The sequence below is a fragment of the Mustela erminea genome, chromosome 5 (assembly GCF_009829155.1).
Source record: "Mustela erminea isolate mMusErm1 chromosome 5, mMusErm1.Pri, whole genome shotgun sequence".
In the NCBI taxonomy this organism is placed as follows: Eukaryota; Metazoa; Chordata; class Mammalia; order Carnivora; family Mustelidae; genus Mustela; species Mustela erminea.
Window position 1 is genome coordinate 117397703 of NC_045618.1, and position 19998 is coordinate 117417700.

At 47.5% G+C, this 19998-nt stretch overlaps 1 protein-coding gene across 1 annotated transcript in view; it reads left to right on the top strand.

The window, feature by feature from the left end:
• The first annotated feature begins 3908 nt into the window (after positions 1-3908).
• FBLN5 (fibulin 5) overlaps positions 3909-19998 on the top strand; it is a 72930-nt gene continuing 56840 nt past the window's right edge. The window contains exons 1-5 of the mRNA XM_032344648.1: positions 3909-3995; positions 4599-4795; positions 8884-8938; positions 10808-10859; positions 12482-12736. Coding sequence (XP_032200539.1) covers positions 4779-4795; positions 8884-8938; positions 10808-10859; positions 12482-12736 — 379 coding nt within the window. The 5' untranslated portion in view covers positions 3909-3995; positions 4599-4778. The remainder of the gene's footprint in view (positions 3996-4598; positions 4796-8883; positions 8939-10807; positions 10860-12481; positions 12737-19998) is intronic.

Genomic DNA, 19998 nt, shown 5'->3' on the forward strand with positions numbered 1-19998 from the left:
CTGTGATGTAATTATTTTTGGACAGTAAAACATTAAACAACTTAACAGTCAAAATGTATCATTAAATGTATAATTTTGTGAATTCCCCCCCCATTTGAATATCATCTTTAAAAAAAAACAAGCAAACAAACAAACAAACAGAAAACAGCCCATCTGTGTTCCAACCCATGGCACAGTGAGGACTTGAGCTTTCCTGAGCCAGGAAGGTCCCATTCAGTAGATGATTAACTCTTAGAGGCTCACTACCATGTACATTTTCTGAAGTTGTCTCATAACTTTGTATTTGATTCTGATGATGGCAGGAGGGGCAGATGTTGGGATTCGGGATGTAGCGACTAAAAAAGGAAAACACTTAGGGAAGTGATGGTCCCTAAGGAGCCAGCAAGATTCCCCTTAGTAGTTCATGCTCAGCAAACTCCATTCCCTTTTTTTAAAACAGAATTTCTGGACTGGGAAATGCTATAGATAACATGTGTTTTGATGTGTTTGATGACAAAGCCTCTTACCAAGTCTTCATGGATGGGGACATGAGTGGGAAAAGCTGGTGGTGGCACCCCAAGTTAGACAATCAGCAGTTGCCTCAAAATGTTGAAGAGAGTTCTCTTTATTCAAATCTGGGCCAACTTGGACAGAACACATCACTCCAGCACGAGTCTTAGTGTTTTATTGATAACTCTGACAAAGTCAAAGAAGTCACGGTCAGCAGGACGCCTAGTTGTCGAAGCTGGGGGTGACGCTTCATATTTTACACAGTAAAGTTCATGTTGGAAAAGATCTTGGACAATAGATGACAGTTTAAGAGGGACACATGGAAGACCTCGCTCTCCATGAAGGAGGATCCGCAGTCCAAACACAGGACGAAGAAGAGGGTGTTAGCCTGTACCACGGGTTGTTTTTGTCCATGCCCAATCAGTATGGACCAAGAGGCTAGCGCAGCCGCGGAGGAGGAGACTGGGCGGTGGCAGCAGAGTCACGTGACACGGGAGGCGGCGCCCTTGAAAGAACGCGGGCTGCTGCTCCTGAGGAAGAGGACACCAGCACTGCCAGGAGGGGGAGCTGTTTTCCCGAAAAGGAAGCTGGAAGCCATGTAGAAGGGGGAGTAGGCCAGGGCTGCAGAGGGGAGCAGCACATAGGAAAGGAGATGTGGGCTCAACTCAAGACAGAACTTTCTAACAATGGTGACCCTGGCTGTTTAGTGAAGTGATGATTCCCTTTTGTCCGTGGAAGTGGATAATTCGCTGGTTATTAGAGATATCTTGGAGGAGATTGTATAGGGAAAGGATCTGGATGCAGTGACAGTCATGAGGATAACCAACTTTTATTTTATTCTCACAACTCTGAGGGGTAAATATTACGTCTCTTTTGAAGATGAGGAAACCGAGATGTGACGAGGTTAAGTGACTCCCCCAAGGTCACCTAGTAGGTAGATGGTGAAACCAAGATAAAGACCAAGACTTTCAAGCAACCCTCTCTCCCCTCTTCCAACTTTGGAGTTTTAAAATAGAAACAATCTCTGGTCCAAGGTGGGTCCCTGGGCAGTTTTGGTTTCAAGATCCTCAGTTTGCTCAATTTTTAGAAAACAGGTATATTGATTTTCTCTCCCTCCTTTTCCTTCAAGAAAGTTGATACTCTGAGTGAGGTATCTGGACTAAGTCATTTAAAACTCTCCTTTACTGCCCAAATAGCGCTATGTAAATAGAATATATGTTTATTTTTATTATTTTTCTTTAAAAAGAGACAGAGAGAAGTGGGGGACTGCCAGAGGAAGAGGAGAGAGAGAATCTTAAGCAGACTCCATGCCCAGTGTGAAGCCTGATGTAGGGCTCAATCTCATGACTTGAGCCAAAATCAAGAGTTGGACGTCTAACAGACTGAGCCACTCAGGCGCCACTAGTATATGTTTAAATTAAAGTAACCTAATATTTTGAATAGGTAGTATGTGCTAATGGCACAAAATTCAAATTATACCAAAAGGTGAGCCTTGAAAAGAAAATTTTTCTTCCATTCTCTTCCCCAGGCTGCCTACCCAATTTCCTTCCCAGGAGACAAATTACACTAACACTGTCCCATGTGTCCTTCTGGAAGTGTCTTTTCTTTACATACACGCAGGAAGTTGTGTATATATTTTTTTTCTCCAATGGTGGCATGCACTAAATGCTTTTACAACTTGCTTTTACACTTATTAATATATCCTATGGAACTATTAAAAATTACCAATATTCTACCATTTTGACTTTGCTGGGAATCCTTTAATACCAAGCACACAAGGAGATGGTTCAGCCCTTTTTAAAAAAAAAGTTAATAAAATGTTAATATACATGAGACTTCATGAATCCTAAGCAGATACTCGTCTGTGTAACCAGGACCCAAACTACTAATTCGAATGTTATCAGCTTCCAGAAGTGCTCCTCAAACTCACTACCTCATTCAGAATTGTAGATAAAAGGAGTTGTCTAGTGTGTACTCTAACTCATCTAGCTTTTTTTGTTGGTTGCACAATAGTCCGGTTTGGAAGTCCCCTCCTTTATTTCACCCTATTGGTGCCCAACTGATGGATGTTAAGGCTGTTTATAAACTTCCTCGGTTGGGATAAGTGAACAACCTTGTAAATATAATGTATTTTTTTTTAAAGATTTTATTTATTTATTTGACAGAGAGAAATTACAAGTACACTGAGAGGCAGGCAGAGAGAGAGAGAGAGACAAGGAAGCAGGCTCCCTGCTGAGCAGAGAGCCCAATGCGGGACTCGATCCCAGGACCCTGAGATCATGACCTGAGCCGAAGGCAGCGGCTTAACCCACTGAGCCACCCAGGTGCCCCGATATAATGTATTTTTAAAAATGTTTGATCATGGGAGATTTTAGCCCATAGAGTAAATAGAATAGTATAGTAGACGCTCAGTTTTATCCTGACATTTTCGTTGAACGCATTCCTATTTTTATATTTTTAAAAGATTTTATTTTTATTTAAGTAATCTCTGCACCCAACACGGGGCTCAAACTTATGACCCTGAGTTTAAGAGTGGCATGCTCTTCTGACTGAGCCAGGCAGGTGCCCCAAATGCACTTTTAGGGTAGGATTTCATTTACTTACTAAAAAGGTGGTCTTTGAGAAGGCTTAACTATGTAAGTTAATCAATGAATTGATTGTATCAATGAATAGGCTAACTATGTAGACTTTGGTGTCTCAGTTGTATCAATGAATAGCTGTGTGACCATGGGAGAGTTAATTAACCTCTCTTAATCCCACTCCAGTGACATGGAGTCCTAATCCCCGCAGCACACAGTCCTGGTGAGGAGATAGGACCGCATCCGGGCCTTTCCAGCTGTAAGTAGTTCTTTCTGATGGGCCAAAGGGAAGATGCAGGTGGGGAAGGAGGGGCTTGGACTACTGCCAATCCCACGTTGGTCTTTTTCTAGAAGGGTGTCTTTGGGAAGACTTCATCTCAGGAGAAGTTTCCAATGCTTAAAAAACAAAACAAAACAAAAAACCCAAACCAAAACAAAACAAAACAAACAAACAAACAAACAAAACAAAAGACACGAAGAAACGAAGAGAAAGAAATAATTTAACAATCCCCTCCTCCCCGAGCCAATACAATGAATGTGAAACACTGAACCTTATGCTTTTAGGTTCTTATCCATCATTCTCCTTTCCCCGAGGGTCCTTTTTTGTCTTTTCAAATCATTTCACTTGTTAAAATCCCCTTTGAGCCAAGGAACGCTTTAATAAAAATTATAATTTTTTCATCTTTATTGAGATATATAAGACGACATTGCATCCGTCTACGGTGGACGGTGAGTACGGTGCCTAGACACTGTTTAATTCAAGGAGGACCGTGCCCCCCGAGAATCAGGGGACGAGGGCGGGGCGGGCGCGTGGGCTCGGGAAGGTTTGCATTGCACAAGCCTGTGTCTTGCATTAGCCTCAGCCAGATTCCATCCTCCTCCTCTTCCCCACCCCCTCGTGCTCGCCACCCCTTCTTCTAGAAAACCGTGAGTCTCCCGTCGCTTTCCCCAGGCCTCTGCATCCTTGGGTCTGACTCCCCAATAAATCCTTAGATTCGGGTCCCCGTCGCTGTGTCTGTCCCGAGTTCGAGTCCTCCGTCTGCCGGAGGATGACCTTCGCGGGCGTCCCCGGGCTCCCCAAGGGCTGGGGTGCTGGATCCACCCACTCCCCCACCCCCGCCTCGACCCGGCCGCCTCGCCCGCCCAAGCACCGCCGTCCTCACTGGGTGGGAAGTAAAGGGTCAACGGGCCCTCCCAGCCCCCCGCCCCCCTGCACTTGCCCGCCAATCGCCTCCGGTAGAGATGCGGGGAGCGCGAGTGCGGCTGCTCCGGCGGGGCGGCGGGCCGGGGCTCTCCTCCCAGCCCAGCACTGGGTCCTGGCAGACGCCCCAAGATTGTTGTGAGGAGTCTAGCCAGTTGGTGAGCGCTGTAATCTGAACCAGCTGTGTCCAGACTGAGGCCCCATTTGCATTGTTTAACATACTTAGAAAATGAAGTGTTCATTTTTAAAATTCCTCCTCCAATTGGTTTAATGCTGAATTACTGAAAAGGGCTAAGCAAAACCAGGTGCTTTCTCTGTGGGCTCTCCAGTGGCTCGGAGGACCCAGGCTCTCCCCTTGTCCTCCCCACGACTGGCTCGTCCCCCTGGAATAAAACACGGGCGAGCCCCAAGGGCCCAGAGGGAGCCGAAGTTCAGGGCCGGCTCCGAGGTCCCGCGCTGCCAGCTCCTTTTCTTTTCCCCTTCGCTGCTCCTGCTCGCACATCTTGGACATGCCAGGATTCAAAAGGTAGGTTCCCCCCGCTCAGGACTTTTTTTCCTCCAGGGTCTGGAAACCTTACTAAAAACCTGATGGGTGGAAAATGGCTATGGCTGGAATTCAGGCTGTGTCAGGATATTGGAAAAGGCATTAGCTAGTGATGCAATGATATTGTTAATTACAAAAAGCTGCGCCTCTGTAATTTCCATCTTGAAGCCTTCTTTTGGGAGTGGGTATTTTATAATACGGCTTCAGAAGTCAGCATCCGAGAGAAGTCTGCAAAAACCTCAGAGCTTGATGCTCACCCTTACTTTACTGAAAGGGCAGCAAATTCGTGTGGCATTTTAGGATATATATATATCATATATATATAAAGCTGGGAAACCAATTACTAGTTCACTAGCTATTATTTTGCTGGACTGGCTGACTGTTGGACAAGTGGACGGACTAGCCAAACATCCCGAAATTGGATTTGCTCTATGTCTGTGTGGGATTCACAAAGGGCATGCGACCCAGAAGTTTCAAGCCAATGAAAAGTGGGGACTGCAGACAGAAATACATGTAAGCAAATGTTTTGCTGTTCTTTAAGGAAATTGCAGTTTCAGTCAAGGAATCCTTAAACCTTGAAGAACTTTATCTAGATTATATAGGCACGGTCTTTCGTAAACTCTTGAAAATGTCGCTGCTTTAGACAGATGAACTGTGGGTGTGTTGGGTGGGTGGGTGTGGGCTGATGCTGTACCGGGGACCAGCACTTCTCTGACAGGTAGCCCTGAGACTCAGTTGGCCCCTCTGGGTTTGCTTATGCGTTGGGCTGGTGCACAAAATGGGTGGACCCACCTGCTTTTGGAAAGTTCTGGGGACCAGTTATGAGATCCAAGTCACCCCTAGAATTTCTATAGTTTCTATAGTTCCTATATCTTTAGAGCTTTCTGGAGTTCTTCATGACAAGGTGTAACTGTTCGTGAGACCGTGAGAATAGCAGGGCGTGGGTTCCTTCTTTTTCGGAAAAACCTCTCAATGGACTGGCCTGAAATTCACTGGGCCCCCAGGACTCAGCTGTGGCTCGTCCAGGAGGCCAGGCTTGAGGCTGGACCTTTCCGAGGAGACCTGTCCCTCCGGCCAAAGGGAACTGGGAGTCGGAGAGTCGGGGGAGAAATGGGGTTAGCATGCCTTTTCCACTAGCTCCTGGAGCCCACTGCAGTCAGGCTGTTCTGTCTCCAACATAAACGAGACAGGGTTTTATAACCAAGCGAAAGGAAACTTCATGTGAAGAAACAGGAAAACATTGAAATTCATAATATACAGCTTGGAAAATAAATTTGTTATTGTTCTTTCATTCCTTCCAGATATAAATCTGGCCGTCGCAAATATCAAAAAACCCTGGGATTTGGCTCTGCACTTTATAAGGTCAGAGCTGTCTCCGGCGTTCTAGAACCTGGCTCACACAGGCACTTAGACGCAATGAAAATGTGTGGACCCTCGGGGTTTTTATTCTTTGGATTGGGCACCGGATGAAGGAAGTGGGCCTGTGTCTTCTAGTACAAAGTCAAGGTTCTGTTCTCCCTGGATGTCAGCTCAAGTCCAGGGCCCTCCAGCTACCTGGAGTTGCTAATTCAGATGAGCCTTGTGTTCCTGGACTGAGTCAGCTTTGTCATCTACTGAACATTCTTTTTATGAAGGGAGGGATTATAAAGTGGAGGTATATGTTGATATAGCAGTTCTTCAAGTTCACCTCCTCCGGGAAGCCTTCTCTGATCTTCCTGTCCCTGCCTCCAGCCTGGCTCTCATGGCGCTCACTGGGTACTTCTCTCAATGCCCTTACAGTGTGTATTGAGGTAATCAATTCCCGTGGCTCTCCAGCCTGCTCCCCAGGGCGGCGATGGAGTCATGGTTTTGTTGCTCTTCTGTCTAGGGTCCGTGCTTGTAAATAGTAGTTGCTCAGATAAATCACTATTGAGCTGAACAATAATAACACTAAATAGCTCTTCATTTACATAGTTTTTTTAATACCATCATAATAATTTTTTTTAAAAAAATTATTTATTTGAGAGAGAGAGAGAGAGAGAGAGAAGGAGGAGGGGCAGAGGGAGAGAGAGAATCTCAAGCAGACTCCCCACTGAGCATAGACCTCAATTCTGGGCTTGATCCAACAACCCTGGGATCATGACCTGAGCTGAAACCCAGAGTCGGATGCTTAACCAACTGTGCCACCCAGGTCCCCCTAAACCACTATAATCATTAAAAAAAAATTTTTTTTTTTACTAAATCCTTTTTTAAAAGATTTTATTTATTTCTTTGAGAAAGAATGAGAGAAAAAGCATGAGCAGGTGGAGGCAGGGGGGAGGGGCAGAAGGAGAGGGAGAAGCAGACTCCCCACTGAGCAGGGAACCGGATGTGGGACTCGATCCCAGGACCTGGAGATCATGACCTGAGCCGAAGGCAGACGCTCAACCGACTGAGCCACCCAGGCTCCCCTGAACCATTGTAGTCATTTTTCAGTAGCATTAAGTACATTTCATGGTCTTGTGCAGTCGGTCTCTACAACTCTTCTCATCTCGCAAAACTGAAACTCTGTCCTCGTGAAACACTAACTCCCCATTCTTTCTTCCCCTCCACCCCCGGCACCCACCATCCTCCTCTTTGTCTCTAGGATTTAATTTAATTTAATTTTTATTTTATTATTTATTTATTTGACAGAGAGATCACCAGCAGGCAGAGAGGCAGGCAGGTGGGGGGAGGAGGAAGCAGGGTCCCTGCTGAGCAGAGAGCCCGATGCTGGGCTTGATCCCAGGACCCTGAGATCACGACCTGAGCTGAAGGCAGAGGCTTAACCCACGGAGACACCCAGGCACCCCAAGTCTCTAGGACTTTAACTGTTCTGCGTCCCTCATGTAGACGGGCACATACGGTATTTGTCCCTTTGTGACGGCTTAATTCACTTAGCATCACGTCAACGAGGTTCATCCATGTGGTAGCTTATGCCAGAATTTCCTTCCTTGCCAAGGCTGAATAATACTCCGATCCACATTTGGTTTATCCATTCATCTGCTGAGGGACCCTTGGGTTGCTTTCAGCTTTGGGCTATTGTGAGTAAAACTGCTGCTGTAAACGTGGGTATACAAATATCTCTTTACATCCCTATTTTCCCCTCTTCTGGGGGTTTCCCCAGGAGTGGCATTGTTGGATTGTACGGTAAATCAATTTTTAATGTTCTGCGGCGCTGGCACACGGCTGCCCCATTGCGCCTCCCCACCAGCCCTGCACGAGGTCTCCGATTCCTCCACATCCTGGCTAACACTTGTTTTCTTGCTTTTTTGATTAAAGCTATCCCGAGAGATGTGAAATGGTATCTGTACTGTATTTTTCTTTATTTATTCACTTTAAAAATTTTATTCTGTATTTTTAAAGCCTTGTGCCAGCCGTGATTTTATTAGCTAGAAGCGTGTGGGTGATGAAGGGTAGAACACACAGGCTCAGGAGAGGTTTGGTGGCTTTGGAATGGAGAGCCGGCTTGACCTGCAATTTCTAGACTCCTCCTCCTAAGCGTTCCCTCTGCGTCCATTCTTCCCCAGGGTGCCCAGGTCCCCCAACCCCTCTTTGCCATTGGGGCCTGTGTGATGTGTGCTCTGGGGTTAGGAGACTTTCCCGAGACATCTCTCTTCCGTAGAACTCAAACGCTGCACATTGGTACTTTCCTTGCATCTTTTGAGGGTGCTATGGTCTCGCTTACTTTTCCTGTTTCAGAATAAGGACACTGAAAACTGTGCAAGAAGTAAAGACAAAGCAGCTGGTCCATGCATGGGTCATGCCACAGCAGTGGGTTTTAGATTTTGTCTTTGAAGTAGCAAAACCTTTTATTAAAAAAAAATGTCATCTAACACATGATCCCAACACATAAAACTAGTAAGAGAGGCATGGTTTTATATTGGATGGCGGGGGGTATCTGGAGTCTGCTTTGACCTCTGGAGCAGGAGCACCCCAGCCCCCCAAATATATACACAAGTTGGAGTCTCCATTGTAAATGCACAGGTAGCCTGCGGTCCCTGTTGGTCCCCAGGTCTGGATTCTGGAAGTAACTTGGGCATTTTTATCTCTCAACCTGTTTCTCTCTGCAGGATACTTACTGTTACCATTCTGGCTCTCTGTCTTCCGAGTCCTGGGAATGCACAGGTAGGATTTTAATGTTGTGTCTGATCTAGAAGCGTGTTAAAAATCAGGGTGAGAGGGCCCAGCCACGCATTTTAGAACCCCAGAATTTACAGTTCCCCAAAGCTGAGCTCCACCCCTAGATGAAGGTGGGCTCAGAGAGGTGGACCCTCGCCCCAGAGGCGGGGCTGGGACTCCAGGGTTCTGATTGCCAATCCAAGACTTTGCATCTGGCAGCTGCTGTCAGTTGTGTCCTCCTAGGCTTGATTTATGGTAAATGTTAAAAAGTCAGAGGCGCTCTAGGGCTTCTGGGCAGTGGTGCCCTGCCTGCTTGTGGCCCACGTGGGTCTGCGTGTCTCTGCAGACACGCAGCCCTGGTGGGAGGAGGCGGGTCCGCCCTGGACTGACCCCCTGGGCAGGGGTGTGGACAGGGGGTGGGGAAGTCAGGCTCCAGCAGGGGTCTGGGAGAGGCCCGCAGTGCCCAGACTTTATGAAGCCAGTTTGTGTCAGCCTTTGAGAATGTGGGCACGTCCCTCCTGCAAACTCAGAGCGGCCTCTCTGTTTCTGGCTCACAGATGAGAGAGGCCTCACCTCGGGGCAGGGCTGATGGACCACAGGCGGATGGGGGAAGACTTTTTCTCTTCCTATTAAGAATTTCAAAATAGATTCAGTCTCTTAGGGATTAAAAAGGAGCCTAGGAGGAGTAACAGAGACTTGGAGCTTGGGGGGCCCTTGGAGTCCTACCCAGCCTCACGGTGACAGATGGTGACATCCAGACACGGAGAGGACAGGGGTCCTGGTCCTGTGGTTACTGTGTGTTAGGCACTCCGCATCCATGAACATATCCATCCAGTCCTTGCAGCCACCCAGAAGTAAGTGCTGTCGCCCCCATTTTACAGGTGAGGGTGTGAAGGCCGAGGAAGCTGCGAGCAGTGGTTAAAGTTGAGGCGTTGAAGCGAGGCTGGTGGGCTTGAACTCTCGCTGGTGTGTAGCTGGTGAGCCAGGCCTGGACTCCAGTCTCCTGGTTTTCTCGAGCTTTATGGCACAGCCTCCTGGCTCATTTGCTCCCTTTCTTTTGCCCCAAGGCCCTAAGACTCCTGACCCCACTCCCACAAATGCAGGCTGAATCCGTCATCTCTCAAAACCAGCCCACAGTGCAGGAATCCAAACCTTGGAAGGCACAGGGAAGGCCAGGGATGGGGCTCCCATAGTTAGAAACATTCCTTCTCTGCCTGTTCCTATAAAATGCGGACTTTTGGCCCTCATGACGTTTTTCTAAGGCCTAAAGTTGTAAACTCAAATTGCACATAAAGACCACAACCCTAGGGGACCACTGAGACCTGTCTATGCCTAGAAGCATCTTTATGTAATTGTCTTGGCGAGACTGCAGAAGGGGGATTTTCCCTATTCTACTTTTCTTACAAAACGGCCTGCATTGCTGTGTAGTTTCAGGTGAGAGGGTTAGGTTAGGGAATGTCATGGGGGTCCCGAGGAGGGGAGGTCGAATAGCACCCAGGGCAAGAGAGTGATTGCCCTTAAAAGCAGTCCCATCTGCTCCTATAAAGAAATGAACTCGGGATGTGCCTCGTTATCATGTGGGCCAGATGTGATTACTCCTGCGTCTCATAACTGGGGCAGGAAACAGCCCTCAAATCTGCTGGTAGTGGGGGTTTTAAAGTGTAATGCTAAGTGTTAAATGATTATAAGAAAATACTAAAAAGAAGGGGGGCAAATAGGACTTATAATTCAGGTTTGGTGTTACGGATGCTTTTTTTTTTTTTCTTTACTGCATTTCTCGAACTTTCTGTGATGTCCTTGTAATACTTTTATAGTTTAAAAAAAAAATGGTAAGGACCATGACTTTACCTCTTTCTCCTCTCTCCTTCCCGGCAGCAACAGTGCACTAACGGCTTCGATCTGGATCGCTCGTCAGGACAGTGCTTAGGTACGAGGGACACTGAGGATCCTGCACTGGGTGGGGGCATTCGATGACAGACCGATGGTGGGCCTGTGTCTTTCCCTGCTGCTGCTTGATATTATCAAACCTGTATTGGCCTGGATTATGGAAGAAAACAGTGCCTCTCAATAATACCCATTTATCAATCACCTGCTTTGTGGCCTACCCCAGGAGGGGGCAAAAATGAGCATGGATTGACCTGTGTCCCCAAGGGGCTCTCCATCTGTATTGGTTTCTGATGGCTGCTGTAACAGACTGCCACAGACTTAGTGGTTTAAACAACAAAAATCTATCTCCCAGCTCAGCTCAGAAGTTATCCATAGATTTATCTGTAATTATTTATAGGTCTGATGTTTTAGAGGGATTTCCCAGCCCAACTTCAAGGGGTCAGCAAAGCTTTTGTTTCTTTCTAGAAGTTCTAGCAGAAAATCCATGTCCTGGCTCGTAGGTATTGTTGGCAGAATTCACTTTCTTTCTTTTTTAGAAAAATTGGGATATGATTGACACATCATGTCATGTGAGTTTCAGGGTTACGACTTGTTGATCTGATAACACATATATATTGCAGGATGATCCCCACTAGAACCTTTGCTAACACCGCCATCACATCACATAGTCACATTTCTTTCCTTATGGCAAGAACTTTTAAGAGCGTCTCTCTTAACAATGTTCGAGAACCTAATACAATATGGCGAACTGTCCTCCCTGGGAGGGCTGTGAACTCCCCGGCACTTATTCAACTTATAAATGCAAGTTTGTGCCCTTCACCAGCCTCTCCCAGTCCTCAGCCACCATGTCACTCATGATTTTTATGAGTTTGGCTTTTTTGATTCTACATATAAGGGAGATCATACATGACTTTCCTGTGACTTATCTCGTGTAGCATGACATCCATCCGTGGACTGCTACAGAACGGGGCATCAACCTCAGCATACTTCCCTTTCCCGAGGTGGGAGTTGGTGCACGTGTCTCGGTTGAGCAGTCTGGGGTGGGCGTGTCTCCCCCACAGGCCGGGACACGGACCTGGACACAGACCTGTTCGCTGGCACAGGGCGAGCTGACTTGCCAGTAGGCTTCCACTTTCTTTGCAAGGAACTAGCTCTCAGCCAAACCTTATCTTCCTTGATGCAAAGGATTCCCTCCCCCACCCAGCTGTTTTTTGGAGTAGAAGAGGAAGTCATCATGAGGTCCAACCCAGGGTTTCCCGGGGGTCATATGGGTACATGGGAGCACTGGGCTGTTTTTAGATGGCATGCTCACAGATAAATGCTCCATTTTAGTATTGATACATACATTTTTACTGTACCTTCTACTTACGTTGATTGGTAGTGTCTACTTGGGTTTCACATGTGGGTGAGATGATATGGATTTTGTGGCTGGGGTGCAGATTGTGATGTGGTCTCTGACGGCTGATGTCTGGGTGATGCTGGTCAGTGTGATTCAGTTACACCAACGTTTGAGGGTCCCCTGCAGTGATGTGCCAGGGCGGCCCTCTGTGTTTGGGAGCAGATGCTGGTAAAGAGTGGCTTTGGGATCCTTGGCTGAACTATGTGCCATGCGCTGCCTGGCTGGGGAGCCCCTGACCCTCATCCTTTCCTTGGCATTTCCAGATATTGACGAATGCCGGACCATCCCCGAGGCCTGCCGAGGAGACATGATGTGTGTTAACCAAAACGGCGGGTACCTGTGCATCCCCCGAACAAACCCAGTGTACCGGGGGCCCTACTCCAACCCCTACTCCAACCCCTACTCGGGTCCGTACCCAGCAGCGGCCCCACCGCTCTCAGCTCCAAACTACCCCACGATTTCGAGGCCTCTCATCTGCCGCTTTGGATACCAGATGGATGAAAGCAACCAGTGTGTGGGTGAGTAGCGCAGGGTCTCAGGCTCCTGTGCTCTGGAAAGGTCCTAATCCAGCAACAGTGAAGTCCTAACCAATAAAGCAATGACTTACTTTCTACAGAGTTCCTTCCTGCTGAGTGTCCTGTGTCTCCAGGAAACCCCCCCCCCCCACCAGGATTAGCTTAGATCATTGTCACATTCTGGTTCTCATCCAGAAAGCCGATTTGTTTTTTCTTTATTTTCATCTGTCTCTCTATCATCCATCTACCTAAAGACTAAGCTTATATTCTCTCTGTTTGATCATAAATGCATCTGGTTTAACTTAGTGAATCCCAGAGAGAAGATCTAGAAAGGACCAGCACTTTCTCTTCAACACTCCTCACCCTTGAATGGAATGTATACTCTTGAAATAAAAGAAGTCTTGAAGGCCATGGCCAGCTGTTCTGGAAAGAGAGTGGGTTCCTTGGGTGGGTGCCAATGTTCTTTTGGCTATAATGAGCCCTGCTGATGGGAACTCACAGCGAGAATAGACCTCTGGGAGGAAGGCGACATCACATGGCATGAGTCCCCAAGGGGGTTGGTAAGTGGTTTGACCAGTGCCCTGGTGAGCTTTGTTGTCTGTTGACCAGTGTGGCCTTGGCGGAGGGCTACTGGGGATCCTTCCTTGGTTGCTCTGATGGTTGGACCAAGAGCTCTGTGACTGTTTCCAGCTTCAGCAGATGGTCTAGAGTGGTGATGGCTCCAGACTTTTTTGATCATGCACCTCGCATCCAAGATCTTTTTGAGCTTGGAGCCCCATGAGATGCGTATTTATAAATTACATACATATCCTGTTATACTAATATGGTTTGAGGAGTGTAACGCATACATTTAAGACTAGAACATCTTAGAAGATGTGATAAAAATAAATGTGAGTGAAGTTCTGATACGTCCCTTCCCCAAAGTCCTGGAGACCACTGGTGTGCCTAGTGAGATTTTTGTTGGTCCGTTTTTAGGGCTCTGAAGTATTAAGCTGTTAGAGAGTCTGGGTTGGCTATCTCGTAATATCTTCTGTTCTTGCAAATGAGTGTGCATTTCCATCTGGATACATGGATATAGTATGCAAACCAGTGTCCTTCAGAGCCACAAGGGGAAACTGGGTGCACCTGGGCCCAAACTTCTCCATTCTTACTGGTTGCGAAGGACATGGGGTGTATGTGTGTGGGGGGGAGATAAATAGAGGTAGAGAGGAGGAGGTATGTGTGTGCGGGGGGAGGGGGGAAGATAAATAGAGGTAGAGAGGAGGAGGGGTGGGGACGGAGGGGAGAGTGAGTTAATGGAGTGGGGAGAGATGAGTGGGCAGAGGCAAAGAGTGTGGGGTCCAGCCAAGCCACAGACACAGTTTGGTGGAGAAGGAGGTAGTGCCCTTCCCTATAACGAGCTGCTGGAGCGCTGTCACTGGAAGGGACTTTACCAACTGAACTTCCGCTTCCTCGGCCTCTAGGAAAGGGAGCACGGACTCCAGCAGGTTAGTCATGACAGAGGTAGGATGGTGGGTTACAGGACTGACTACCAGTATCTACCTTCCTAACTCGGCCACGTGACCTCTCTTGTCGGGTAGTAAAGAAAGGATCCCGGAAAGAAATGCAGAGAAGGAGCGGTTGGGGGATGTCTGGGTGGCTCAGTTGGTTCAGGGTCTGCCTTTGGCTCAGGTCCTGATCTCAGGGTCCTGGGATGGAGCCTGGTGTTGGGCTCCCTGCTCAGGGGGGAGCCTGCTTTTCCCTCTGCCTCTGCTGTTCCTCCCCACTTGTGCTCTCAGTCTCTCTCTCTCTCTCAAATAAATAAGTAAATAATCTTTAAAGGGAAAAAAAAGGAGAGATTGGAGTAGAGCTCCTCTTCCAGGATGTCCTGTAGGGCTGGATGCATTGAGTGCAGGATTGAAAGTGAGGAAGGGGGTGTGATTATCCATTGAGGTGCTCCAGGATTTTGTGAGGGGGCCTCAGGGTGCTCTGCCTGATGTCTGGGGCCATCCCACAGACCCCTTTGGGGAACAACTGGGAACTGCTGCACCGCTCCCTGAAGCAGTCCCCTCCCTCCCACAGACTTCTTTCCAGGAACTCAGGGCCCTTAAGAAGGATGGGGTTGGGAAACCTATTCATCTCCTTGTCCCCATGACGTCATGCAGTTTCACGGTTCCTAACCTGTCACGCGGGAGACGTGGAGCCTTCATAATGGCCCTTTTTGTAAGAAGAATAGAGTCAAGGAACCCTAGCGAGGACTGGCACCGGGCCCACCCATTTCCAAAAAGTTCAGCATTATGCATTCATAAATCCCGAGTTCTTTCTAACTTCCCTTCCCTGCACCCCACTATTTCCTGACGTACACAGGTCCTTCTGGGCATTGTAAGAGGTGGCGTCACAGGGGAGGGACAAGAGAGGGGACGAGGAAGGGAGTCTGCTTCCACCCACTGTTCCCTCCAGGATGCAGGAGGGGGGCTTGAGAACAGGCAAAAGGGAAGCCAGGCGCAGAGATGGCCGAAGTGGGGGTGGGAGCGGGAGGGGCAGGGGGGCGCACACCAGGAGAGGCCATTGTTGATAAAGGAGGAGGTGGTGCGTGGGGGGCTCTCACCACCTCGAGGAGGAGGATGTAGGTCTGAGCTTGTGGAGGAAGTGTGGAACCAGCGCTGCGTAATCGGGAAGAACTGGGAAACATTTCTGAAATTTGGGTGTCCTAGGAGGGAGGACAGCCTCTTCAAAGGAGTCTACTCCTCGCCCTCAGGATGAAGCTGATAAGCCAGAGTGATGAGAGCTGTGGTCAGGAGAGCAAACGCTTCCCCAGGGCTGGGCGCGGGAGTAGTTACATGCGAATTAAGAGCCGGAGCCATTTGGAGAGGTTAGGAAATCCAGCCAAAGCGAATGGGGATGAACCAGGGTTTGAACACATTCAGCTCCGGATGAGGCTCAGATTGGTCAAGGTCTGTTCAAAGCCTCTGAGAGAGTCTGTGTTGGAGCCCTGATTAAACACAAGGACCTTCTCTTGCTTTTTTTTTTTTTTTGTATTTAAAGTTTTTCTCCTGTAAAGAACCTAGACAAAAGCAGAGACCATAACGAACACTACCTACTTATCACTGCGTTGCTGTAATTATCAGCACAGACCGAGCCTTGCTTGTCCTTTACCCTCCCCGAGTGGACTAATTAAAGCAAATCTCAGGCATCATATAACTTTATCCTTAAATACTTAAGAATGTATCTCTCACAGATAGAGATACATTCTCTATCTAGAGATAGAGATTCTTAAAAAAAAAAAAATAGCCCCAACGCTGTTTGTTATCAAACCTGCAAAAATCAACAATAATTCCTATTTATCATTAAATGTCCAGGTGGTGTTCAAATTTCCCTGATCATGTCATAAGTGTCTTCCTTTCCCCTTTGTTGGTTTGTTAGAATCGGATCCAAATGAGGTCTACAAATTGCATTTTGTTGACAAGTCTTTTAAATTTCTCTTAATATTTTTTGTTTCTCTTGCCACGAGGCAAGAGAACTACAAGGCGGGGTTCTTTGTCCTGTACAATTCCTTACATTTGGGATTTTACTGATCACGATTTTGGGTGATTTTTAGCATATTCCTTCATGTCTCCTGTTTTTCTCTACACTGGTAATAGATCTAGAGACCTGATCCAATTCAAATTAAATATTTTGGGCAGACTGCTTCATAGGTAGTACCATTGTTCTTTTGTCCTCTTTTTTTTTTTTTTTTCAAAGATTTTATTTATTTATTTGACAGAGAGAAATTACAAGTACACTGAGAGGCAGGCAGAGAGAGAGGAAGGGAAGCAGGCTCCCTGCTGAGCAGAAAGCCTGATGCGATGCGGGGCTCGATCCCAGGACACTGAGATCATGACCTGAGCCGAAGGCAGCGGCTTAACCCACTGAGCCACCCAGGCCCCCCGGTTCTTTTATCCTCTTTCTGCCCTGCTTTCTCCTCATGAACTCTGAGACAATTTGCTTAAAGAAGCAAATGTACCTTTTCACCGTGACTTCCTTTTTCTGAGTTTTGGACCCAGTCTCAAAGAAGCAGTTTCCTCCCTTGTGTCGGGATTAGAATGTGGCCTGTCTCTGCAGGCCAGGCAGGGCCAGGCTCTGTGCACATGTTCCTGGTGCCCCAGAGTTTCCTTCTTGACTTCTCTGTTTTGGGTTCTGCCTTGGAGGCGAATAGATGCTGTTCCTTCTGGAACAAAATTCAGCCTCAGGTTTGAGTCCCCCTCCACCATAGATGTAAATCGGGGTCACCTGGGACACTTACAGAGTGAACGGTGACCCAAGAGTTAAAGCTCATGAACCAAGCAAGTTTTGTGTCATCTAGAAAACTGGCCTTTTGGCTTGTGGGTGCTCAGCCCTACGGCCGATGGTGGTGACTCATGGCTGGTTAGGATGTGTCCTCCAGATCCTGGACCCCTGGGAGATCGGTGGCCAGCTTCTCTGGCGATGGAGAGCCAGATGGACATGGTTAGTCGTCAAGGAAGTAAGGGTGGCTCCAGGGAAGTCTTACCTACCTAGATGCACCGAAGATACAGACAAAAGATAAAATCAAAGGCATACCAAGGAGTCTGAGCTGGCCAAAAGACCTTGCAGAAGCAGGATGCTGTGGGGTTAATGGTGTGGCTGCTGAAGGTTCAGGAAGAGGGGAGCTGAGCTGAGGGCTGGAGCTACCATGGTTTGAACCCTCACTCAGGAACCTTCCTATCATAGTATGCTGCCTCTCAGAACATCACCTTCGGCCAAGGTCCCTGCATGTGGATGTCCCTTATTTATGTGTGCTTGTCCCCTTTGGGGCTCAACTTGTCACCTCTCTGGATGGACAGTCTTAGTTCTGGCTTTGCCAGTCAGCTTGGCTTAGCAGCAAACTTAGGGACTGTACTGGTGACAGATGCTTATGGAATGTTCTGCGGTTGACCAAGCAGTCTTTTACTAGAGCCCAGGGACTGAAGGGGATCTTCTGGTCATTTGTGAAATTATTCTCCTGCCTGGCCCAGGGATTTGTATTGATCAAAGCGTTTGAGTAGCGAAGTGGGCATTCATAGGGATCCTTCTAGAAGACGGATGTGCTAGCCCGAGGCTTTGTGTTGAGTTAGTCTTCCTGAAAGCCAGCCAGTTTTTATTCAACTGACAATAAATGTGACCAATGATACCAGAGCACCTGTTCGAGCCAGACTCTGCTCTGGGCACTGAGGGGGCAGGGTGTCTGGGCATGGCTGTGGGCTCTCTCCAGAAGTTACCGTCTGGAAGGGAGATTGGACACAAAAGAAGCTGCTAAAATACTAGGTGGCCTGTGATAGGTCCCTGAGATGGTGTAGAGAAGGGCAGGCTGTGCCTTCTGGAACGGAGAGGGTTGGAACTTGGACATCAGACTGGCCTTGAGTCCCATTCTGGTTTGGCCACTTCCTGGCTGTGAGCCTTGGCTCTCAGTTTCCTCATCTGTAAACTGGGCATGACAAGGTCTGGCTCACAGAGAATGTGAGGAAATACCTTGTCCAGTGTCTGTCTGTAGAATCACAAGGAAACCGTTCATCAAGAAAGACTCAAGGGTCTGGCGATGACAACCTGTATGTAGAAAGATTCATAGAATCTGAAAATGCACTGCAAGCCTCATTCTTTAGAACCTTTAAAATGACCAAAAACTGAGCTTGGTACACACCCATCCCACAGACTTTGCAGGATATGGCCTAGTTCCTTCCCTCATGAAATTTCAGTCAGGTTCTGCTTCAAGACTCCAGCAAAGCCTGGGTTTGTTTAAACTGTGAAACAGAACAGTGAGAAGACTTTCCAACCTGACATTTGTTCCCAGCAGATAAGGCAAGGACAGGAGCACTGGAAACTTCACTGAGCCCTCCACGTGGCGGCTCCTGTGGGCTTTTCTCCCAATTTTTTTTTTTTAAAGATTTTATTTATTTATTTGACAGAGAGAGATCACAAGTAGGCAGAGAGGCAGGCAGAGAGAGAGAGAGAGGAGGAAGCAGACTCCCCGCTGAGCAGAGAGCCCGATGGGGGACTCGATCCCAGGACCCTGAGATCATGACCTGAGCCGAAGGCAGCGGCTTAACCCACTGAGCCACCCAGGCACCCTCTCCCAATTTTTTTATAAAGGCTTGGGCAATAACTTGAAACCACGTCCTCAGGGATGAGACTGGAAGGAAAATGCAGGAAACACAGGTCACTGGGTTCCTTCGGCTGCCGAGGGCACGGGGACCAGGCAGGCCTGGCAAGAAATGGGACCAGGCTTGAATCAGGGGCTCCGGAGTTGGGTTTGCTTGTCAACCGGGCCTTGGCAGACTTATCCCCGTGCACCCCATCCTGCTTCAAGTCTTTTCTAGTCACTGGTGGGGATAGGGAGTGAGCAGAATAGGGGGGTTTACAATAAATAAATAAATAAATAAATAATAAAAACTTTAGAAAAATAAACGTTAAAACTTAATTTTTAAAATGAATTCTCATATTGTTTGAATCTGTTAGAAGGATGTATTATTTTTGTTTTAAAACAAAACCACCGCCCCCCCGCCCCCCCCCCCCTGCCAATTTTTTTAAAGCTTAAAGTGAGGCAGATGGCGTGGGAAAGGGACCAGAGAGGACACTGAGAAGAAAGGGACAGATTTGCTATTTATTAGCTGTGGGGCATAAGAAAGTCATTGGGCCTTTCTGTAAAAAGGAGGAACAGGAGGATAGTAAGGATCTTAATGTGGGGTGTGCGGCTAGAATTCAGGGATCCGTTGTCATGTTTTTTCTCATTAACGTCTAGTGAAATTTGTCATTGTTGTCCATTATGGAGACAGTAGGCTGTAATGCCTTAGTGGTCCCTGTGACAGTATTAACACGAGAAGCACAGCTAGTCATACACCATATTATAGCTGTAACAGTGACTCTGAAGTGTCTTGAAGTATTTGGCATATCTTGAAATGCCATTTTCACTAATTGCTACTTCAGAATTGTACAAGATAGTAGGCTGCTGTCCTGTCTTGTTATGTAATGCCCTGATAAGGAAGCATATATGTTTCTACAATGCACATTTATTTTTAAACTATTTTGTTAACTGCCTTTCAATATAATTGGTCTCCCTGTGAGTTTAATTCCATCCAATTCAAAGCATTCTTCTGAGAAGGGGGTGCATGGGCTTCATCTGCCTGTAGAACAGGTTTGTGGCACACACACCAAAGGCTTAAATTCCCTGGAGGAGATAATCTCTTGGTCTCTTCCAACTCAAGAATGTTCCGCTTTTCTAAATCCTCCCAGTCCTTAGGAAGACAGTCTGGATT